The 22,796-nt window shown below is 46.8% G+C and overlaps 5 protein-coding genes across 5 annotated transcripts; 4 read left to right on the forward strand and 1 right to left on the reverse strand.

Moving 5' to 3' along the window:
• The first annotated feature begins 4,439 nt into the window (after positions 1-4,439).
• LOC108082902 (hatching enzyme 1.2) lies at positions 4,440-6,890 on the forward strand. The gene is made up of 4 exons (XM_017178485.2): positions 4,440-4,626; positions 4,689-4,862; positions 4,920-5,356; positions 6,708-6,890. The coding sequence occupies exons 1-4, from the start codon at positions 4,440-4,442 to the stop codon at positions 6,888-6,890; spliced, it is 981 nt and encodes a 326-aa protein (XP_017033974.1).
• fu (STKc_STK36 domain-containing protein fused) lies at positions 6,166-9,579 on the reverse strand. Its single transcript, XM_017178565.3, has 4 exons — positions 9,417-9,579; positions 7,997-9,363; positions 7,346-7,920; positions 6,166-7,284 (listed from the first exon to the last, which is right to left on the reverse strand). The coding sequence occupies exons 1-4, from the start codon at positions 9,525-9,527 to the stop codon at positions 6,923-6,925; spliced, it is 2,415 nt and encodes an 804-aa protein (XP_017034054.1). The 5' UTR covers positions 9,528-9,579; the 3' UTR covers positions 6,166-6,922.
• A 303-nt stretch (positions 9,580-9,882) lies between these two features.
• On the forward strand, positions 9,883-13,574 carry LOC108082950 (C-mannosyltransferase dpy-19 homolog). Its single transcript, XM_017178566.3, has 7 exons — positions 9,883-10,083; positions 10,163-10,424; positions 10,485-10,806; positions 10,876-12,267; positions 12,336-12,523; positions 12,643-12,768; positions 12,839-13,574. The coding sequence occupies exons 1-7, from the start codon at positions 10,038-10,040 to the stop codon at positions 13,041-13,043; spliced, it is 2,541 nt and encodes an 846-aa protein (XP_017034055.1). The 5' UTR covers positions 9,883-10,037; the 3' UTR covers positions 13,044-13,574.
• Positions 13,575-13,952: 378 nt separating this feature from the next.
• Positions 13,953-16,332, forward strand: Ing3 (Inhibitor of growth family, member 3). Its single transcript, XM_017178576.3, has 2 exons — positions 13,953-14,144; positions 14,217-16,332. Exons 1-2 carry the CDS (start codon positions 14,045-14,047, stop codon positions 16,223-16,225), a joined length of 2,109 nt encoding a protein of 702 aa, XP_017034065.1. The 5' UTR covers positions 13,953-14,044; the 3' UTR covers positions 16,226-16,332.
• A 2,980-nt stretch (positions 16,333-19,312) lies between these two features.
• LOC108082910 (uncharacterized) lies at positions 19,313-20,058 on the forward strand. Its single transcript, XM_017178494.1, has 2 exons — positions 19,313-19,385; positions 19,454-20,058. The coding sequence occupies exons 1-2, from the start codon at positions 19,344-19,346 to the stop codon at positions 20,006-20,008; spliced, it is 597 nt and encodes a 198-aa protein (XP_017033983.1). The 5' UTR covers positions 19,313-19,343; the 3' UTR covers positions 20,009-20,058.
• The last annotated feature ends 2,738 nt before the right edge of the window (positions 20,059-22,796 follow it).

A 22,796-nucleotide genomic window follows, 5' to 3' on the forward strand; every position in this document is an offset into this window, starting at 1 on the left:
ATTTGGCATTCGGGCGCCTCTTATCAGACGCAACCGGCTGCCGTTGCAGTTGCAGTTGCAACGTCGCAATGTTGTGCTCTCTCTCTCTCTCGCTCTCTCCCTCTCTCTCTTGGACACACGTCTTATCAAAGCAACGGTGCGTTGGCGAATGGCTTTGGGGCTACCTCGCCGGCGCCCCCAGTGATAACAGCTGAGCAAACAACTCAAACATGTTCGAGCGAAAAGCACTCAAACCTCTGAAGAGAGCCGGCAAAGAGAGCGCTCAGTTTGAGTCAAAGCCAGAGAGGAGCTTAAGCCGAGACCGAGACGAAGATGAAGTCGAAGACGGAGGCACAAGCCGAGGTCTTAGCCGAAGTGCCAGGCCGGCGAGGATCGGTGGCGTATGCGCGATGCCCCGAAAGTGGCACAAGCCATGGCCTTTAGTTGGGTTAGGTAAGATTTCAATGCCAACGAGATATGGGGGGAAAATGTAAGGAAAATGCTTGGGAAATACTAGGGAAATGTCAAGAAAATTTCAGGGAAATGCTTGGATAAAATTTGCACTTGAAAACCAAAGCAATTTGTGGGTTTTAATAGAAGGAAAAAGAGCCTAAACAAACTAAATATTATATATTTAAATTTTTTACTCTTAAAAAATATGTTAGGAATTTATGAGGAAGATTTGAGGAAAATAATCGGAAGATATAAGGAAGATATAAGGAAGATATGAGGAAGATATGAGGAAGATATGAGGAAGATATGAGAAAGATACGAGGAACATATTAGGATTATATAAGGGTTATATGAGGAATATATGAGGAATATATGAGGAATATATGAGAAAGATATGTGGAAGATATGAGGAAGATATGAGAAAGATATGTGGAAGATATAAGGAAGATATGAGGAAGATATGAGGAATATATGAGGAAGATATGAGGATTATATAAGAACCAAAAACCATCTTGAACTCAAAGTGAGACAGAGAAGTGCCTCTTCAGATCTTTGATCTTTATTTTTTCAGGTGCACAAGTCGCGGCGAGGCAATTAACTCGATCTCCTGGCAGCCCCAGGTAAAATATATATGTTCTGCTTTCGCTCCTGCCTCAGAATCATTGCAAATTGCATTTATTATAATTTCTCTGGCGGTAGAAAGTTGGTAATCAATCAATTGGCTAGATAACTTTCGCTCTGCCAGGCCATATGCCATATGCCGCTGCCAGTTCGTTGCCTAAGTCTTTCGTTTGGGGCGCAGATCGCGCTTCACCTTGACACCCTTCTGGAAGCCACTATATAAACTATATAACTGTAACAGGCTCCTCCTAGCTATGACCGCATATGGAGACCACATACTTTCGCCTAAACGAACACAAATACAAAAAAATTAACAAAAACAAAGCAACAAATCCAAGTCAATTTCACCAATTAAACTAATGTTGAATTGACGGATGGAAATTTCTTGGAAAAGTCTACCGGTCGGTGGTCTCTCGCTGTCACAAAAAAAAAATGGGAAGCGTTAAACAATAACGAAATGCGGCTGCATTATCTGTCCTCCTCGGAAAAGCGCACGAAAAGCGGCACGAAAATGCACAAGAGCCAAAATGGAAAACACGAAACAAAACAGACAAAAACAAAAAAAAAACAAACTGCAAAATACAAAACAAGGCACTCGGTCGTGACGCAGAGTGGTTGCCACTACTGACACACTGCCGAACTGGGCACTGTTGCATGCCGTTTGTGTGCCGTGTGCCTTGTGCCGTGTTGCCTGCCGCAGATCTGTTGACCATGAACGTGAAAAGTCAGCAAAGTGAAAAATAATTGATTCCGGAAGGAAACTGCCGCAACTGGTTTTTGAAGTTTGTTTTGGTTTTGGTTTTGGATTTGGGTTTGATTTCATTTTTTTACGCACGCCAGCCAGCCAGCTAGCCAGCTTTTGATATTTGCTAGTTTTCAGTGCCGTAACCGGGGAAGCTGGTGGGAAAGCTGCTTTTCCGTTTGGGTGAAATCCCCAAAGCCACCTCCATTGGTCCATTGTTCTGCCCAGCCACTTGACATTCCCCAAAGCGGCGCTGATATGTTGATGACAGTTTTGTGTCAGCAGCAGCAGCAGCAGCAGCAGCAGTGGCCAAAAGGAAGTGGAGAAATCTGAGCCATCGTATCGAACATTAGTGCTCCTCCTCAAGCTCCTCAAGCTCCTCCTCCTCCTGCTGCTGCTGCTCCCAGCTCTCCAGTTTGCATATACATGCGCCTCTAGAGTCGATGGCTCCGCAAACAATGCCGGTTTCTGGGCCACTGGCGCAGAAAGTGACTGTCGCGCGCCAAAAGTGAAAAAGCAAGAGATGAGGCCAGACTCCGAGAACCCGCTGATGCAGATGCAGGTCCTCCAACGTCCAATTGCCGTGCCTCTCAAGAGTTTGGCCAACAACACAGCCCCAAAAGTGGCATTGCTACACAGGAGAATATATTAAATATGATCAAGATTTTAAAAGAAATTTGTATATCACTTGGAAAGCTATTTTAAAAAATATTTTCATAATTTTCTGGAGCTCAATTTTCCAAAGTTTAATAATATATAAAATAAAGATTTTAATGTAATTGTTATATGAAAAAGAAACCAATTTTAAAACATTTTAAACTTCTACTATTGTGCTTAATTTTAAAATTTATAATTATTATATGTTCAATAAAGAATTTAAATTAATTTTTCTATGAATAAAAAAACTATTTTAAAACGTTTTAAAATTATTTTCTTAAGATAAATTAAAAAAAATATATACTAATATATATAATAATAATTTTTAAAGTAACTTTTTCACCAATTCAAAATTTTAAAATTATTTTCTTACTATAAAGATTTAAAAAATAATTTTTTTATAAATAATAAACCCATTTTAAAACACTTTTTAATTATATTCTTAAGCCCAATTCTCAAAGATCAACTCGTAACATTTTTTTCGAGTGCTTTAATGAGTTGCAACGTTCTCGGCGCCTTGCAGGAAGTCAATTACAGCCGGGAGGAAGAGGCATCTAACCACATAGCTCTCGGTGGATGTGGATGTGGGCCCGGGCCCGGGCCGCTTGTCTCAAATTTACAATCTCTGCCGCTTAACTTTCTCAATTGAAAATTGCATTTTAACGATGTTGATGCTGCTGCTGCTGCTGCTGCTGCTGCTGATGCTGATGACGCGACTGCCAGCGATTTCCCTCGAATTTTCCGCCGCCGCGCTCCGCTGGAGCAGCTACACACACTCTCCGGGGCTGGAAGTCGTTGCCATTTGCCAGCCGTTGACCGAAAAAAGTGTGTCAAGTTTTCGACAAAGATCAAGTACATCTCAGATAGTACGTCAAATGTGTTTTTTTTTTTTTTCATGGAGCTGCAGCGGAGTGACTGCTGCATCCGCTGGCCAGGCCAGGCCAGGCCAGTTGCCATGACCAAAATGTTCTCAAAATCATTGAAATGCAGCTTAGATTTTGGTGCAATTTCGTAGTGAAAGTGCAGCAGCAGCAGCACCAGCAACTAGTTAGAAAGAAAAATGTGTGCGACGACGGTAATTGCCGAGTTTCCAGCCTCGCTTTGGCTTTTGGCGTCTTCTGGATGGATCTAGATTGCCGAGATTGCAGTTTCCAGATTAACCGAATAGTTGTGGGTCGGCGAATAAATCGCAGAGGCTGCCTGCCAATGGCATTCCTGGCACCAAGCCCTCCTCCGGTTAGTGGGTTACCAAAATCGTGTTCTGCCAATCTTGTGGGTGCTGTGGCTTCCTGGTTGCGACCCACTTTCGGTCGCGTTGACCCACTCAACGGGCAATGGACAACGGACAACGGACAACAGACAACTGGTGAAGCCATCCGGGTCTGGGTCAGAGAAAGGGAGACGACATCTCACTTTTGCCACTGTCACGGCATCTGACAGATGCCAGATGCCACCATCGCATCAATTGATGGCTCGACGCACACCAGGTGAGCAATGTTCAAACTAAAATGTTAATCTTTGCAGCTCGACCCCCATTCCAGGCTACATGTATGTTGTTCTCTTCGTGGACGTGACCCACGTGGTCACGTGGAAGAAGGAGACTGCCCTGTGGTCGGCCTGGTGACTGTTCTATTTTCATATGCGCAGACCGTTGCCACTGATAACCCAGTATCCCAGTTAAATTTAAAATCCAAAGGCCGTAAAAGCCGTGAAGCCGTGGAACCGTGGAGCCGTGGCGGGGGAATCCGAATGCGCGCCGAAAGAGAGAGCCAATAAATCCGTTATGTTATGCATAAATCCGTCGGCGTGGGCGTCGAGCTCACTCCGATCGCTCAGCACTCAGTACTCACTCGTACTTTCAATTGGAATGGGTATGGTAATGGTAATGGTAATGGCAATGGGAATGGGAATTGGCGCTGCCCTGCCCATACGCAGGGCCATATAAAAGCGGCAACGCGGCCCAGCCGGCGTTTCTTTTAACCCAACAATGCTGAGCAGAGAGCTCATCGTTCCCGGCCTCTCGCTGGCTCTGATGGCGGCCTTGGCCATGGGCGCCACTCTGAAACCGGAACCGGAAACAGCAACAGCGACAGTTAGAAGAAAATCCCCTCAGCCGCGGGTCCCTCCCAGTCCCAGGTGGGGCGCCAACATGCAAATGCTGCGCAGGCACAACAGTAGGTGCGACCAGGAGGAGAAGCCACCAAAGAGCTAATGATAATCCCTCTGCCCCTTGCAGGTCCCGCCTTCAATTTCTGGACGGAGGATAGCGAGACGAACATCTGGGAGCACTGCGGCCTCTTCGAGGGCGACATCATGCTACACCGCGAGCTGCTGAGGAACGGGCTGCTCAACGAGCGGCTCACCTGGCCGGAGGCAGCCGTACCCTTCTACATTGATCCCCAGGACTTTGGTGAGTATATCTCCTGCAAATACACCGTCCCTTAAAGCACTTCCCTTCGCCTGGCAGATGCCAACCAGACCATGGTGATACTGAAGGCCTTCAAGGAGTACCACGAACGCACCTGCATTCGCTTCCGGCCCTACGAGCAGGGCGACAAGCACTGGCTGCTGATCAAGGGCAACTACTCCGGCTGCTGGTCCAGCGTTGGCCGGCGGCAGGGTGGCCAGGTGCTTAACCTGAACACTCCCAAGTGCGTCACCCATGGCGTGGTGGTGCACGAGCTGCTCCATGCGCTGGGCTTTTACCACCAGCAAAGCGCCACCGAGCGCGATGAGTACGTGAAGATCAACTGGGAGAACATACTCGACGGGCATGCGCACAACTTTAACAAGTACGCCCGGACGCATATCACCAACTTTGGCGTGGAGTACGATTACCAGAGTGTCATGCACTACAGCTCCCGGGCGTTTAGCAAGAACGGCAAGGCCACCATTGAGCCGCTGGTGAGTAGGGGAAGACCCTTAACCCATCTTCGTAAATCTATGTAAATTAGGGGGGGCCTCTTTTCAAAAATTTACTGTGGCAAAACGGATAAACTTAGCTTAATGAATTAAAAACCCTCAAATAATACAACATTTAAACAATTTTGTGTTGAATTTTGTATTGAAAAATATTTAGGGATCTAACAGTTATAGGAAATCTCTCGAGTGCCCTGAAAACAAATGTTCGATTGCAGTGTACAGGATGTACTGTCCACAGAATCATCAGATATATAAATAAAAGGTATTCATTTGTTAAAGAATAAGTGTCTCAAGGTAATGACATGGCGCTTTTATTTTTAATAATTTATTTAGATTTTGTTTTTCGAAATTGAAAGTTAAAACTCTGATATTTGAGCTATTTTGGAGCTATTTTTTAAATTAAAAATATAATAAAATTAAAAATTAAGAAAAACTCGACGTGAGTACTTGTAAAATTAGTTGAAGAATTTATGTGCAAAATTTCATGCCAATAGGCTCAGTAGATTTTGAGTTACCGCCTTTTAAAGTGACACTCTTCAGGAGAGCGCTTGAAACTTTTTGAAGCTTGAACTTTTTCGAGAAGGACCTTCGTTTAACTAAGCATAACTTTGGCAAATTTGCTTTGATCGATGTGAAACTTTGACAATATATTCCCAAGATATTGGACATTTATAATAATAAAAATTTTAATTTTTAAAAATTTTATTTAAACGAAAAATAATGAGTCCCATACCATACCCCTTTGGCATTAACATGAAACTATTAATAATTGTGTGGCATAGTTGGTGCTGCATTTAATTCAAAATAATACTTGGTAGTTTAAGTGGCAACTTTCACTTTAACAAAAATATAATAATAACATCATCATATATTCTTATATATTATTATTATGGGATATTATATTATTATAAAAAAAAAATACATTCTTGCTCGTCACATAATTCTTTTTTGTAACAATAGTTCTTTAATCTATTTACAAACCGTAAGACGTTATATATAACTATACATTCTAAGGGCAGGAGCTTGTGTGTTTCAACAACGTTGTCTTTACCTTTATATTCTTGCGAGGAACAGTATGTGTCAGGCTAGGATAAACGGCTTTAAGTCAGATTTGAGTGGAAAATTAACTAAAAAACCACACAAGTTGTCTAAAGCCCGCCATCCCAAACCAAGCTGAGTATTTCCTTTACCTCAATTACGAGTTCTTATCTTATCCTATCTTAGCGGAAGCCTTAACTCCACTTAGAATCTGTGATTAACCTGTTTATTTATGTATACAAGAACTTAAACCTTAGCAAGTATTTATTATATTAATTTTACCCTCTCCCCTAAGGATCCGTACGCCTCGCTGGGCCAGCGACGCGGCCTCTCCGACAAGGATGTGTCCAAGCTGAACGAGATGTACGAGCAGGACTGCAACGATAGCTCCTACCTGCTCAACTTCGATCGCTTCGGCAACTACATTGACGAGCTGATCGACTACTTCCAGGGCAACATTCAGGATCTGTTTGGATAGAGACGCCTGACCCCAATAAACGACAGTGCCGGCTAGGTAACGAAAAAGGTAAAGTGACTGATCTCGTCGAGGGTGTGGGCCGCCTCTCCGCGCAGGGCAGGATATGAGTGGTTATCAGCCAGCTGCTGCAAGGCAAACCGCAGCTCCACATTCCAAATCCGCTGAACGCCGCGCAGGCTAAAGCGGGCCAGCAGCCGCAAGAGCTGGCAGGAACGCTGGCGAAGCAAGTGGTGGCGGCTCTGCAGGAGCTCGGCAAAGTGCAGCCGCGGATGAAAGACAATCCGCTCCACCAGCTCGGCGTTTTCGGGAAGCTCACGCAGGACACAGCCCATCAAGGCCAGCAGGCAGCCGGCTAAGCGCACCGAGGCCGAGTCGGAATCAGAGTGCCGGAAGTCTAAAAAGAGAGAAAAAAGAGTGTTACCTAGTGATTCCCCCTCCATAGCCCCACCACCTACCATGTGTGAGAAAGTTGAGGAAGAGATCATTTGCTGCCAGAATGGCCACGGCATCGCAAAACTGGCTGAGGAACTGCTGCTGCTGGTGCACCAGGTGGCACACCAGCTCATACAGGCTGCAGGCAGTCTCCAGCTCCTCGATGGTCAGCTCCGGAATGCTGCGCAAAGTGCGATTCAGGGAGCCCGCCGTCAGCGGGGCAGAGGCGGCCGAGTCCGAGAGCTGGCGGTGCGACAGGAGCAGCTTGCAGGCGTACATGAGATTGGGCACCAGCTTGACATCCACATACACATTGCGGATCAGCTCGAGATCCACCAGCAGCACGGGATCCGCGAGGACAAAGGGCAGCGAGAGCAGCTGGGCCACGCTCTTGAGCACCCGGGGAATGGCCTTGGAGTTGCGCAGCGGCGCCACAATGATGCTCACCAGGTTGTGCTGCTTGAGGGAGTCAAGCTCGCCGTCGAGCAGCTCCTGAATGGAGCGGTTCAAGAAGGCCAGCCACTCGTCGTTCTCGATGGGCGGACTCTGGGACTCGTCGCAGCTATCCCAGCCGGGCAAGAGGCAGGGCGGTGTGTTGCTTTTTAGGGGGAGGAAAAGAAGAAGAAAGGGGGAGTAAGTCGAGGGAATCCTCTGGCTATATATGGAGCTCTTACTCGCTGCTCAGCTTCTCCTCGTTGGTGGAGTGCAGGGAATGCTTTAAGGCCTGCTGTGGTGGAAGTGCATTTGCCTGGGAATGGGACGGCGGCTTGGGCTGATTCTTCTCCTGTGACAACAGCTTCTCCTGTGTCACGGGTTTCTCCTGCGTGGCAGCCACCTCTGCCGCACCGTTGTGACCCAGACGCAGCGAAAAGTTGTCCAGATTCTGGCTAAGCTTGCGCTTCTCCAGATCCTTGCTGCGCGACTGCCGCACCACAGCTGGAGGAATCTTTGGCTGCGCCGGCGGCTGCGAGCCTCCCAAAGAAGCTTGGAAGTCAAAGTTGTCCTGCATGTGATTCAGAATCATGTTCGAGTTGCCGCTCACGTAGCAGGTGTGCGAGTTGAGCAGCGGCTGGTGGACAGGTGGCGGCTGGTGACTCCTCACCGCGGACAGATCCCTAAGCGAGGCATCCGCAAAGGGGACAATTACACGCTGCATATTGTCCTCCACATCCGTCTCCAAATGCTCCACATCGCTGGGTGCTATGGCATTGATGCTATCCCGCGAGGTACTCAGGTTCTCCGGCGGCGGCGCCTCGCCAAAGTTCAGGGCAGCCAAGGCCTCATCCAGATCGCCTACATCCTGATTCGACAAAGGCTTGACCTCTGGATTAGTAAAGGGCGACTCCTTGGCCGCCTCCGCCTGCGTCTCAGCTATAAAGATGCGACCCTCGACGAAGGGATGGCACAGCAGCTGGGTCCACGAGATGCGCATGCCGGGATCCTTCTCCAGCAGGCCCTGCAGGAAGGAGCGGCACTCGCTGGTCAGCGTGCTCGGCCACTTGACATCCTCGTGCTTGATCATCTTGACCAGGTGCAGGATGGAGCTGGCGCAGAACGGCGGCTGACCGGCCATGCTCTCGTAGGCGATGCAGCCCAAGGACCACATATCCGCGTGATGGTCGTACGGCTGCTCCGCCAGCAGCTCCGGGGCCATGTACAGCGGGGTGCCCTTGATGGAGGTGAGCACATGGGTGCCCATGGTCATGTTGCGGGCAAGCCCAAAGTCGCAGAGCTTGGCGTGCATGTTCTTATCCAGCAGCACGTTCTGGGGTTTGAGGTCGCGGTGCAGGATGCGGTTGGAGTGCAGGTAGTAGAGCGCCGATACCAGATGCCCGGTGACCCGGCGGGCCGGCTCCTCGCCCATGGCCCCATTGTAGGAGAGATACCTGTGCAGGTCCATCAAAGCGAATTCGGTGACCACAAAGAGGTCCGTCTTGGACTCAAAGGACTCGATCATCTCGATAACGTGCGGATGCTTCAGCCGGGCCTGGATGTCGCACTCGCGGCGCAGGTTCTTTAGCTCCCGTGTGGATCGTCCGCGCTGGAAATTGACATGTTCAATGTATACTTGTTGCTTCTGTGGATGCCACTCACCTTGGAGATCACTTTGATGGCCACCACCTTGCTGTCCTCCTTGCACTGGGCCTTGTACACGCAGCCGAAGGAGCCCTGGCCCACCAGGGAGCTTACCGCGTAGCGGTTCATGGCGATTCCAATGTTTATTTACGACTTTCCTCTGACTACAAATGAAAAGTGTGAAAAGCAAGCGACACCTACTCAGTTTATGCGTGCGACTTTGTGAATTAAAGAGCAAGGAACATCGCAAAGTACGTGTATTTAGTATAATTGAACAAGTGAGAGTAGCCAGAAAGGCAAGAAAAGCTGGCACGTTTTTCCTATTTTCCAGGAAGTTGTTTTTATTTAAGTTTGTACTATTTTCAGTGGTTTATTTCATACAATTCATGAGTTTTAAAACGCATAAACGCTTGAGGTCAGTGTGACCAGCTGCGCCTAGAAAAGAACATTTTGGCAGCGCCGCCCTCTGGCCACACTGCCTGGACTCGGGGCCACAGCTGATCGGTGCCTGTGTTTTCTTGTCCGCCGCCGCAGCGAAAGGAGTGCAAAAGGAAATACGAAAACGATTCGTTGTGAAATAAATAATGGTTGCTAAGCTGGCCACAGCCCCCCAGTGAGACGACGACGACCAGCTGCACGATGCGCGAGCCCAATCTGTATGTGATCCTGTCGCATGCGCTTATCGGTGAGTCTCTCCCCCTGTCCGGCCGGCGGGCGCCAGCTCGAGATTAATCATCGTTGCACCACCCCCTCCCACCTCCCAGGCTCCGGCTTCTTCTTCCTGTACGTGCAGCATGTGCGCGTGATCTTCGAGACGCGCACCAACATCCAGCAGCTGAACCAGCTGGAGCGCGAGGCCCTGCTCCGACGGGAGGACGCCCTGTACTATGCCTTCTACAAGCGGCTGGCCGACGGGCCGGACTTCTGGCACGGCTACGAGCAGCTGAAGAACGTCACGGACATTGAGTATCCACACAGCGTCAATGTGCTGCAGCGCTTCTATGTGCTGCCGGAGCTGGTCACGGCGTGAGTGTGTCCAGGAGCAGGAGAAGGAGCACCCTAAGGCTAATATAATTCTTTTTACAGGTACTTCTATCATGTGGTACGCGCCGGCTTCAATCCCATGGTCCAGCCCATGCAGTTCTACCTGGAGTTCGTGTGGCTGATGGGCGGGGTGACCCTGCTGGTGCTGTATCTCTACGGGACGCTGCTCAGCGAGAACGTGTTCGGTGGGATATATGGCGTGATCTCGTATGTGATGTTCCATAGCTTCGTGGCAAAGATCTACGAGCGACCCCTTGCACGGGAGAACTTTGCCTTCCCCTTCATCTTCCTGCAGATGTTCTACCTGTGCATCTGCATTGGACGCATCATTCATCGGCAGCGGCACACCTCGCGGGTGTTTATGGTGGGTCAAGAGAGAAGCTTTCCTCTTGGGAATACAATTAACTTAGCTCCTGCTCCTCCTCCTGCACAGATATTCGCCATGTCGCTGTTCACCGCCTGCGCTCTGCTCTCCTGGCAGTTCTCCACCTTCATCTTCACCACACAGATCCTCATTGTGATGACGTCCTGGAACGTTAGTGCCTTGCCCACGGGCGTGGCCAATGCCTTCGCCCTGGACTATTCCCTGTCGCATTTGGTGGGCCATGCCCTGGCCTTTGTGATGTCGCATGGCAACAGCCAGCTGCTCTGCACCTGGCAGCTCAGCGTCTCGCTGTCCGTCTTCCTCATCACCTTGGTGCGTCAGGTGCGCAGCCGCCGGCTGGGGCACACCACCCACGATCCGCTGCAGGGTGACTATTTCTCGCTAAAGTTCATCCTGCTGGCCTTGGTCTTTGCGAGCAGCATGCAGGGCAAGCTGCTGGAGCTGCACACACACTACTGCGACCTCTGGGCCCACTGGGCGCTCCAGGTGAAGGTGGGCTTTGTGGCCAACCTGTCGGCCTGCAATCCGCTGTACGCGCGCATCGCCTGGTCGGAGCTGTGGCAGCTGGTGAAGACGCTAATCGTGAAGCCGTACTGCATGTACGGTGTGGTCATGCTGGCCATGTTCTTCCGCCGGTGGCGCAAGAGCGGCGCCGCCGCCGCCAGCTCGGTTAGCGAGGAGCAGCGGGAGCGTGCCCGCAACTATGTGCTCGAGGACTTTCTCGAGGAGCATCGCGTGTCCATGGGCGACATGTCCAACCGGCAAACGGAGCTGCAGCTGCAAAAGTGCTTCCGCCTGCTGAAGAGCTGCGACTATGACTACGAGCGCTATAAGCGGGCACAGGCCCGGCTGTGCCAGGAGCAGCCGCCGGCCCGCGATGACTTTATGCAGGACATCCGGCGGCTAAGGGCGCAGATTCATCGCAACAGCGACAAGCAGCGCAAGGAGCGGGCGCAGGAGACCAAAGAGGCGGCTGGTGATCCGCTGTTTGGCGACGAGAAGCAGCCGCCGGAGGAGGAGGAACCAATTAGCCAGGAAGCTGAATCCTCCACAGATGCTCCTGAAAATCCAGATGCTCCGTCCAAATCCCCCGAAGAGGAGCAAGACAAGGGGGAGCCCACCTCCACGAACCCATCCTCATCCTCATCCGCCTCCATGCGCCGCCAGAAGCGGGTGCCTGGCTCCAGGCGCAGCAGCTCCGTGGTGCCCACGGTTAGTGGCCAGATCTTCAACCTGCACTGTATGTACAGCTTCCTGCAAATGCTCGTCTTCACCGTCATTGGCCTGGCCGTGCGCAAGCTCTTCTTCCTCAGCTTTACCCAGGGCTGCGTCATTGCGCCCACAGTGTGCTCCAAGGTGTGGTACCACCGGCAGCGCAACATCTTCTGGTCGGTCTCCCTGGCCGTCTTCCTGCTGAGCATGTTTGATCCGGGCATGGTGGTGAGTTGACCTTCTGTTTTTAAGCCCTCAAACTAAGCGCTCATACTAGTCATCCTAATCCTTTCCAGAACATTCGCGAGGAGTATCTTCCCACGCGTCACAATGCCGACGACCTGGACAGCATGCTGGAGTGGATCAAGCTCAACACGGAGCGGGATGCGGTCTTTGCGGGACCCGTTGAGATTATAGGCACCGTGCACCTGACCACCAAGCGGCCCATTGTGAACCATGCGCACCTGGAGATGCGTCAGATGGCGTGAGTGGCAGGAGGAGAAGGGTCCTTTCCTCCAATTAGAGGGAGAGGGGAAACCACTAGCTCCGTCTCCCTTTATCTGGCTTCTACTAATCAATTTGCAATCTCTCGCTCTCCTTTAGAGACCGCACGGAGCACGTGTACTCGGTGTACAGTCGCCAGCAGTCGTCGGACATCTACAATCAGTGCGCCCAGCTGAAGATCCAGTACTTGATCATATCGCTGGACGAGTGCACCAACGAAGTGCGGTGAGTAATAATGCCTTTGGGCATAAGCCTCTTGAGATCGAGTATTACATTTCCCCCTGCTCTCCTTTAGCGACGACTGCGATCTGCTGGCCATTTGGGATGACAAGCAGCCGGCTTATCGAAGGTATCCCCAGTTCTGTCACGAGCTGCTCCACAAGAATGTGCCCAGTTTCCTGAAGGTGTACGCCAATGAGAACTATGGCATCATCAAGATGTTCTCGCAGAGCGTCCAGATCAACCTCAAGCACAACAAGATGCCCGAGATGGCTATATAGGGGAAGGAGGGAGGTATGCTGGGTGAGGGGGGGAAATCGACTGTGTTGTGTTGTGTACGTAGGGATTAGCATTTTACGATGTCTTGTGTGTGTGTTGTATTATGATTACGTTTAGTATTGCTGTTGGAGAACCCTCCTCCTCCGCCTCCGCCTCCCCCTTCCGCTCCTGCTTGGCGCATTCGGAGCGCTTGGAGAAAGGCCTCCCCTGGCTGGATGCATTTAGCAGCCTGACTGGTTTCTGTTGCGCTCCGTTGCGTTCGCGTTCAGACCTCGTTTGGATCACATTCCCCCCGCGCCGCCCTCGCATTCGAAATAAGTTAATCTAGACTCCAAACTCCAAACTCTAAGCCCTTTCGTTAAGTTTAAGCTAAGCTTTTTACATTTATGTATGTATTGTAGTAATATGAGAGATGCGGGGACGAGGACGCGTGTCCCCGAGAAGCTACAAAGCCCAGACCCAAGACGGTGGCAAAGCGCATTTGCCTGGCAATAAGTGAAATAAACGATAAAGTTGAACAATCAAAGGATTAGGTTTAAGTCAGCAGAGCAAATATCTAAATTTAACTTGGATTCTTGTAATTTATATGCGCAATTTATTTTAATTTTGTATTTAACAGCCAATTTCAGAAAGTAACGTTTATTTTCAAATTTCACTAGTGCTGTGAAATGCCATTATACCTTGACGGTCTGGCAACACTGAACTATCGATAACTTTAGGTATCGCGATTAAGTCAAGTGTGACCAGCTTAAGTTAGGTCAAATATCCACAATTGTCATCGAACTATCGATAACTTTGTGTATAGTAAATCATCCAAGTGTGACCAGCTTAAGTTACAGCAAATATCCACTATTTTGCACAGATTTATCGATAACTTTATGCAGGAAATATTCTATATTACAATCTGGTCACACTGCCACAGTTTTTGTGAAAATTTTTACCAATCATTTTGTTAATTTGCTGCTGCTTCGCTTTCCCGGGCCCCCGCAGCAACACATCAAACATGCTCTATCTAGAGGACTACCTGGAGATGATCGAGCACCTGCCGCAGGAGCTGCGCGACCGCTTCACGGAGATGCGCGAGCTCGATCTTGCAGTGCAAAGTGAGTCCCCCCCGAAAACAAACTTTAATTGCAGCATTTAATCTTCTATAAACTCTCTTTTTCCCTCCACAGATAACATGGATTCGCTGGACAAGAAGGCGCATCTGTTTTTCAAGCAGTGCAAGCGCGACGAGCTGCAGCACGAGTCCATGGACACAGAGTTCCACAGCCTGCGCGGCGAGTACTTCAAGGTGATGGAGGACGCCGACGAGAAGGTGGCCATTGCGACGCAAATCCATGAGCTTGTCGAGCGCTATCTGCGCCGCCTGGACAGCGAGCTTTTCAAGTTCAAATGCGAACTGGAGGCGGACAACAATGGCATCACCGAGATCCTCGAGCGTCGCTCCCTGGAGCTGGACGGCAACTCCACCGCAGCCACCGCCCTGCTACTGAGCATGAACCAGAAGGAGAACCGCTACTATGGCGCCAGCTCGGCCAATAGCCTGGTTAACAGCTCTGCGGGCCACATGGCAGCAGCCACTGCCGCCGGCACTGGATCCACCGTGATGGCGCTGACCAATGCCGGAGCTCTGACCAGCATCTCGGCGGCCCAACTAAGTGCCAGCCAGCGGCACCGCAAGCTGGAAAAGCGACGCGAGACCATCTGCACGGTGCCCGTTCAGGAGAAGCGCGCCAATCTCAATCACTCCCTGCCCGTTGTCGCCTCCGGCTCGGCGGCCGTGCCGGGATCAAACGCTGCCTCCGCCACAGCGGCCGCTGGCTTGGCCAGCGTCACAACCGCGCAAGCCCAGGCCTCTAATCATATTGGAAGCATAGCCGCCACGCATCTTACCCTGCCCGTAGCCGTGGGCGTGAGCGTTGGTGCCGCCGGCGGCAGCCTGGCCACCACTTCCTCCCTGACGGGAGCTGCCGGTTCGGTGGTGCGTCAGCTACCCACGAATTTGGCCCACAGCGTGCTGACCACTTCCGGAGGAGGAGGCGGAGCGGCACAGGCGCAGGGACAAACTGTGGGTACCACGGCACCAATTGCAGCCGCAGCAGCCACTGGACATGGACACGCGGGACATCCCACGGCCGGCGGCAGTGCCACGGTTACCTACAACCTACAGCAGCTTGGCGGTGGAGCCTCCGCCTCCAGTGCCATTGCGGCGGCAGCCAGCCAAGCGATAGTGGCCACCCAGCAGATGCAGCAGGGACGCCGGACGGCCAGTCTGAAAGCCAGCTACGAGGCCATCCATGGCGGTGCAGGAACTACGGCGGAGTTCTGGTCACAGGCGGGCCAGAGTGGTCTACAGCAGCCAGGCGGAACGACGGCAGTGGCTGGCGGAGCAACTTTGGCCACCAGCGGTGCCGCCGGAGCCACCAGCAGTTCGCATCACACTCATCACTCCCAGACGCATCACACCGGCCACGGACATGGACATGGACATGGTCACGGGCATGGCCACCATGGGCACAGCAGCGGCAGCAGCCACAGCGGGCACAGCAGCAGTCACCACCAGGAGAAGAAGCAGAAGAAGAAGCTAAACACGGCCCTGTCGCTGCCCACGTCTCTGGCGGCCGTGCAGACACTGGGCGCCTCCACGTCCGGCGGCAATTCTATCGCCTCGTCAACCTCCTCGATGAGCGTGGAGTCGGTGGACATGCTCTCCACGGCGGCGGCGGCGGCAGCAGCAGCAGCAGCTGCGGCGGCGGCTGCAGCCTCAACGAATCTCTCGGCTGCTGGCCTGGCCCACGGATCTCTCTCCATGGCGACGGCAGGAGCCGTTGGCTTGGCGGGCAACCCCAACAATGTGGCTGGAGGCGGGGTTACAGCCGGAGTGGCCAGCATGACCCTGCCCAGCACAGCGCTAACTCCTGGCTCCAGCCTGACGATCGGCGAGAACGGACTGGTGGTGGAGCAGACGAACGAGGGCGAGTGGTCGTACGATCCCAACGAGCCGCGCTACTGCACCTGCAATCAGGTGTCCTACGGCGACATGGTGGCCTGCGACAACGACGCCTGTCCCTACGAGTGGTTCCACTACCCCTGCGTGGGCATAACGCAGCCGCCGAAGGGCAAGTGGTACTGCCCTAAGTGCACCGCCTCCATGCGTCGCCGGGGCAACCGGAAGAACTGAAGAAGCTGACCTCGCCGGCTGGGCGATGGCGTTGACGTGGACGTTTTGTTGCGCCGTTAGGTGCGACACGACGGTGGGAAAAAGTATTTAATAAATAATAAATAAAGCATCTTGTTTTTAATCAATAGGGTTTGGGGAAAAATCTAAATATTTTAATAGCAAAAGTCAGTTTCAGTGTGCCCAGGTGCATTTTAGCAACATTTTAGCCAAAAAATTTACAATATGGTCACATCTGGTTTGAGTCTTCGCTTTCTTCAAGATCAATGGTTCGAAACTTTGACTTTTTATAACAGTTTATACCAGTTTTCAGTTGCTTGCTGCTGGTTTCTGTTCGCCTGGTATCCCAGTTTGGGAAACGGCCAATTTGTATGGAAAATTTCAGAAATTTGGATGGGCTGCTGTAGGGATGTTGTTGTAAAAAAGTTGTTGTTCCCATCAAGCTGTTGTTGTCGGCAACAAATAGGTATAAATGCATAAAATGAAATATAACAGTTTATACCAATTATTATTTCTGCCCAAAAGTTTTTATAACAGTTTATACCAGTTTTCAGTTGCTTGCTGCTGATTTCTGTTCGCCTGTTACCCCAGTTTGGAAAACGGCCAAATTGAATGAAAAATTTTGCTCACTTGCATCAGTGATGCTCATCTGGCTATATTTCAATATTGGGGGTTTTAATGGCAGTGATGCCCAAGTGCATCAGTGATGCTCATCTAGCTATTTTTTTGCATTATTGGTAGAAAATGGCATCTATCTCACTAGTTGCCAGTGATGCTTATCTAGCTAATTTGCATTATTGGGATAAAATGGCTTCGCACTAACTGCCAGTGATGCTCATCTAGCTATTTTGCATTATTGGGACAAAATGGCATCGCACTAACTGTCAGTGATGCTCATCTAGCTATTTTGCATTATTGGGACAAAATGGCATCTCACTAACTGCCAGTGATGCTCATCTAGCTATTTTGCATTATTGGGACAAAATGGCATCGCACTAACTGTCAGTGATGCTCATCTAGCTATTTGCATTATTGGGACAAAATGGCATCGCACTAACTGTCAGTGATGCTCGTTTAGCTATTTTGCATTATTGGGACAAAATGGCATCGCACTAACTGTCAGTGATGCTCATCTAGCTATTTTGCATTATTGGGACAAAATGGCATCGCACTAACTGTCAGTGATGCTCATCTAGCTATTTTGCATTATTGGGACAAAATGGCATCTCACTAACTGCCAGTGATGCTCATCCAGCTATTTTGCATTATTGGGAGGCTATAAAATCGGGCTTAATGGCAGTGATGCTCATCTAGCTATATTGCAATGTTGGGAGGGTTTTTCTGATTTTTTGCTTAAATTTTTTATAAATTATAGGTAAGTATTTTAGCAAAACTGAGTATGCAGTTTTGTTAAGCTTAGAAAGGGCAACTCAGAACAGCTTTCCGAATTGAATTTCATGCGTTTTTGGCCGAGTTATGAGGGTTTTTCTCATTTTTTCTTGATATTTTTTATAAATTATAGGTAAGTATTTTAGCAAAACTGAGTATGCAGTTTTGTTAAGCTTAGAAAGGGCAACTCAGAACAGCTTTCCGAATTGAATTTCATGCGTTTTTGGTCGAGTTATGAGGGTTTTTCTCATTTTTTGTTGATATTTTTTATAAATTATAGGTAAGTATTTTAGCAAAACTGAGTATGCAGTTCTGTTAAGCTTAGAAAGGGCAACTCAGAACAGCTTTCCGAATTGAATTTCATGCGTTTTTGGCCGAGTTATGAGGGTTTTTCTCATTTTTTCTTGATATTTTTTATAAATTATAGGTAAGTATTTTAGCAAAACTGAGTATGCAGTTTTGTTAAGCTTAGAAAGGGCAACTCAGCACAGCTTTCCGAATTGAATTTCATGCGTTTTTGGCCGAGTTATAAGCTATATAGCAAAATAGCTAGATGAGCATCACTGGCAGTTAGTGAGATGCCTATAATTTATAAAAACCCTCATAACTCGGCCAAAAACGCATGAAATTCAATTCGGAAAGCTGTTCTGAGTTGCCTTTTTCAAGCTTAACAAAACTGCATACTACGTTTTCAATGTCATTTTTTCTCAATTTTTGAGAATTTTAATGATGGTACCCCTTACATATTTTTGAAAAATTGGATCAATTTAATTTGACATTTTGACTAATTTTCAAATGTTCATAATTCATCCAAACGCGCATGAAATTCAAATCGGAAAGCTGTTCTGAGTTCGTTGTTTTACGCTTAACAAAGCTGCTTACTCAGTTTTACTGAAATACTTACCTGTAATTTTTAAAGAATTTTTTAAACAATAAGAAGCAAAAAACTAAATGTCAGAGGTTCATAACTCAGCCAGAAAACAAACCTCTTTTTCAAATGTTCGTAATTCATCCAAAAAGGCATGAAATGCAATTCGGAAACTGTTATTATATTGTAAACTGCTTCTTTTAGATTCATTTAATTTTAAATTAAAATTTGGCCAAAAGTATACCATTGAATAAATATTATAAGCAGCCTAAAAAACGCTTAAAACTATAAAAAAAACTGGTATGTAAAGCCTCGTTATCACTTGATAGGTCCGGGTGTTCGCTTTCCTTAAAGGTTTTTCTAAATATTTTGATAGATAAATTAACATTCGATGTGTAATTGTTCAATTGGCTTACCGCCTTATCAGCCAGAAGCCGCAAAGCACAGACAGTGCCGCGTCAATGTGACTAGATCAAGTCGACTTTTGGTATTAACCCTCTAAAATAACTTTTTATAAACATTATGAATACTAATTGTTAGGTGAATAATATTTAAAAAATGTTGATTTTATTTATTATCCAAGAATACAATAGTTTTTAATTATTATGTATTGGTAAACATAATATTTAATATCATAAAAATTAAAAGGAATTTAAAATTTACTCACAGAATATTTAGAATATGTTTTCTTGCTCTTCTTCATAATTATAATGCAGGCGAAGACTACCTAATGTAAGCCTCCAAAATAAGCTTCGGGTTTGTTATCTTGCAATATGAGTTCGTATCTAGGATTGAGGCAGTCCAACGATATAAAAGGCCCACCATCGTTGAGGGTCGTTATAGTTTGTTTGCAACAACGAAAACATGAAGTTTACCCTCTTTGCTCTGGCCTTGTGCCTGCTCTGCGTGAGTTTTCAAATAAAAACGAAACCCAGCAACATTAATTGAGTGAAAATAAAACATAATAATTGCAGGTAAATGCCTTGGTGGTGCCCCCTCCCAGCGAGGACTCCTCGCTGGATTTGGACGGAGATTGGAGAATCTCCATAGAAGATTTGAGAATCTTTGACGCCACCTACAAGGTCATCAAGACGGCTCTGCGCAGCATCAAGGGACTCAACTGTGTGTTCAAGTGGGTAGCCGGCATCCAGGACAGTGCCACCAGCTTCAACAGGAATGTGATTGGTTGCGGTGTGACCGCCAGCAAGGATTTGACCAATCTAATCAATGCCAACATCAAGATTATTAGCACCTGCTCCAGCATCGTTAACCTGAAGAGCGAGGGCGGAGTCTGTGCCAATACCGACACCGAGGGATCCAAGATCTCCAACAGCTGCTTCATAAAGACCCTGAGGTCAGTGTATTCCCTGAAGAAGCAGGTGGCGAATGTCATCACCCTGGCCGGCAAGCTGCCCACCACCGGACCCAATGCCGTCGCCTGTGTCAACGATTCCGTCAGCACTTTGGTCACCTACTACACGGCCTTCCCCCAGAACATGGTCACCTGCTCCAAGCTGACCTCTTCTTAGGGAGATCTGATTTACACATTTTTAACTGAATAAAGCATGCAATAAAAATATTCCAAGTTGTTTTCATCTATTATATAAAAATAAGTCGAGTTTTCTGCGCGGATCAAATAACTCCAGAACGCACGAACCGATTTCCACGGTTTTGCATTCGTTGGAAAGGTCTCGGAATTTGTGATTTTTTGCAGTAAAGAAAATTCAGAAAAAATTGCAACAGAAAGCGGGAAAATCATTTTTGCATAAAGCGCCAACACTGACACATAGCATGCCATAATTCTCTACTCAGTTTATTTTATGACAAATCGAAATTGTTTTCAATTTTGAGTAAAATAAGTTATTCGTTTCATATCAGTGCAATTGGAAACCAGCATTTGTATTTAGGGTGGTAAGTTGAACTGTGTAAATTATATGGATTAGAGGTTAAATTAACCGCTCTGCCTATAGTCGAAAATGCCTATAGCACGACGTGTGAACATCGGTCTCCGCACAAGGCATGCAATCCAGCAACAAGTGTATTCACAGAACTTAAGCGAGGAGAGACGAAATGTAGTAAGGGAAAATGCCCGAATGAGACAATGCGTGGGCACACGAAGATCAACTGGTGTGCAGCATCTAAGCGGATCCCAACCAGCGTGGCAGGCTCCTAACAGCAGCCTTCCTCGACATAGCCATCGACCTCAGGACAAATTTCAAGAATCCTGAGATAGAGTGCTAGAAAATATTCGTTATCCGAAGGTGTCGCGGGTGAGACCGTGCCCCCGGTGTTGCCCATATCCGTTTTGTCCACTGGAGGGTCCCAACAGTTGTGCTCTCAGAGCCCCAGATCCCTACCAGGGCGTCAGGCCCGGACTACCGTCCGAAATTGGTAAGGCGGATAATCAGCTTACCTTGAAAAAACCCCTTATGGCAATACCACCAACGAGACAGTTTCATCTTTCCTCCATTGTCGGAACTTCCTATTTATTGAAACCATCTTTCCGCTATTCAGTTGGTCTCTAAAAGTCTTTCGGATAGGGACCACTTAGTTAGTAGTTCTTGGTGATTTTAACATCCCAGGGGCTATTTGGTCCCTAGATAATTCCATTAACCACAATACATCACAAAAAATGTGGTTTACCAAAGCACACTTCAATTAAACGGATAATTTGCCGAAGGTGGCGTAACGGAGTTCGCCTGGCTTACTAGTATTATAATATAAATATAAACGAGATAATAACATCCTTTATTAGCAAGGAGCGGGTTTTGTGCCGAACGAGAAAGGAGGGAAAATTATAATAAAATTTAAATTAAATAATTAAAAAATTGTGATATGGTAAAGTATAAATTATATTTATAACTAGACCCAGCAATTAATAAGTTTAATTATGAAAAGCTTTTTTGTGTTAGTTTTCATTAGCTTTAAATATTTACAAATTAATGTTTTCTTTTGTTTGAATTTTTCAACCTTTTAAAAATTGTTTGAAAAAATTTAAAAATTGCCTAAAATTTGTTTTCATATACTTTGTATATTTCATTATTAATTAATAGAGCTAAAAAGTGAATTAAAATATATATGATTGACAATATACTCTCAAGAAGACCTGAAATATTTTAATTTTTTAAAATCTTATTTTTTACAATTTTTTGTTGACAAATCAAAGTTTAAAAAAAACCATAACAAAGTTAAAAATGCATTAATTTCTATTCGGAAAACGTTTTTATGTTCGTTTTTATTAGGCTTACAAATCTGCATACCTTATTTAACATTAAAAAAAATTTTAATTTTGGCCAATTTTTGACAATTTTAATGATGTAACTAACCCCTTATCAAATTTTGAAAATTTGGATGAAATTAAATAATTTTTTTTGTTGAATATTTTATTGTTTATTAATTAGAATTTTAATTACGAATCGAAATTTTAATTTTTTATTTTATTTATTTATTTATTTTTTATCATTTATATATATATTTTATGCTTTATTCGCATTATAGAAATTATATAAATATTTTTGAAAATAACTTTACTTAAATGTAAGGCAGCTGGAAATACTTGTGTTTCTAGGCAGACTCTCTCATTACCTTTTTATAAATTTCTAAGGTTTAAGCTTTTGTTTATAAGACTTAAATGTCCGATTTTCTTTTTGTAGAATTCCCAATTGAGATCTGATAATTGCTGGCCTGATAATACGATGATGAATGGCTTCGATATATTGTTTATCAAAAGTATACAACATGCAAGCTGACCACAGGTAAGGTCGTAAGCAAGGTGATTACTTTTCTTTGTTTGTTAATTTTATCCGCTTTATCAGTACGGTGGCTCAAACACCTGGAGAAATGCCAGCCTTTGAGGAAAGTCCAGCATGTTATCTATTCGTAAATGCTTTCGGTATATTTGCTTAATTGAAAAAATTGTGTGTTTATTTGTGGTTATTTGTTCTTTGTGTTGTCGAAGGCCAAAACATTGTGCGTCTCAATATTTTTGCAGACTTGAGAGTCATTTCAAGGGGTTTGAAATTAGTTGAAAAGGGGCCTAAGATATTGTTGTGTCTTATTTATCTTTTGACTTACTAAAATATAGTTTTCAATTATTTATTTTATTATATTTATTTATTAAAATAGAATTTTTAAATATTTATTGAAAAGTTTATGCTCGATGGTAATAAACTCTACCCCTGGATTTTGACAGTGTTTTGCTCCCCCCTCTCAAAAATTAAAAATTAACTAAAAACCAGAGCTTGCAAATAACTGTCGACGGGGTTTTTCCTGTGCTCTCGGTGCGAGCAAAACCGAAAAAGATCATACTCTCTCGCT

This window comes from Drosophila kikkawai, chromosome X, assembly GCF_030179895.1.
Source record: "Drosophila kikkawai strain 14028-0561.14 chromosome X, DkikHiC1v2, whole genome shotgun sequence".
Lineage (NCBI taxonomy): Eukaryota > Metazoa > Arthropoda > Insecta > Diptera > Drosophilidae > Drosophila > Drosophila kikkawai.

What these genes read in the sequence shown, in the direction of transcription:
- LOC108082910 (XM_017178494.1), top strand. Translation starts at nt 19,344, where the DNA reads ATGAAGTTTACCCTCTTTGCTCTGGCCTTGTGCCTGCTCTGC. An exon ending in TGGCCTTGTGCCTGCTCTGC is followed by an intron (nt 19,386 to 19,453) that starts GTGAGTTTTCAA and finishes TAATAATTGCAG; the next exon opens with GTAAATGCCTTGGTGGTGCC.
- fu (XM_017178565.3), bottom strand. Translation starts at nt 9,527, where the DNA reads ATGAACCGCTACGCGGTAAGCTCCCTGGTGGGCCAGGGCTCCTTCGGC. An exon ending in CCATCAAAGTGATCTCCAAG is followed by an intron (nt 9,364 to 9,416) that starts GTGAGTGGCATC and finishes GTCAATTTCCAG; the next exon opens with CGCGGACGATCCACACGGGA. An exon ending in CCTCAACTTTCTCACACATG is followed by an intron (nt 7,285 to 7,345) that starts GTAGGTGGTGGG and finishes CTCTCTTTTTAG; the next exon opens with ACTTCCGGCACTCTGATTCC.
- Ing3 (XM_017178576.3), top strand. Translation starts at nt 14,045, where the DNA reads ATGCTCTATCTAGAGGACTACCTGGAGATGATCGAGCACCTGCCGCAG. An exon ending in GCTCGATCTTGCAGTGCAAA is followed by an intron (nt 14,145 to 14,216) that starts GTGAGTCCCCCC and finishes TTCCCTCCACAG; the next exon opens with ATAACATGGATTCGCTGGAC.
- LOC108082902 (XM_017178485.2), top strand. Translation starts at nt 4,440, where the DNA reads ATGCTGAGCAGAGAGCTCATCGTTCCCGGCCTCTCGCTGGCTCTGATG. An exon ending in CATTGATCCCCAGGACTTTG is followed by an intron (nt 4,863 to 4,919) that starts GTGAGTATATCT and finishes TTCGCCTGGCAG; the next exon opens with ATGCCAACCAGACCATGGTG. An exon ending in AGGCCACCATTGAGCCGCTG is followed by an intron (nt 5,357 to 6,707) that starts GTGAGTAGGGGA and finishes CTCTCCCCTAAG; the next exon opens with GATCCGTACGCCTCGCTGGG.
- LOC108082950 (XM_017178566.3), top strand. Translation starts at nt 10,038, where the DNA reads ATGCGCGAGCCCAATCTGTATGTGATCCTGTCGCATGCGCTTATCG. An exon ending in TGTTTGATCCGGGCATGGTG is followed by an intron (nt 12,268 to 12,335) that starts GTGAGTTGACCT and finishes AATCCTTTCCAG; the next exon opens with AACATTCGCGAGGAGTATCT. An exon ending in GAGTGCACCAACGAAGTGCG is followed by an intron (nt 12,769 to 12,838) that starts GTGAGTAATAAT and finishes GCTCTCCTTTAG; the next exon opens with CGACGACTGCGATCTGCTGG.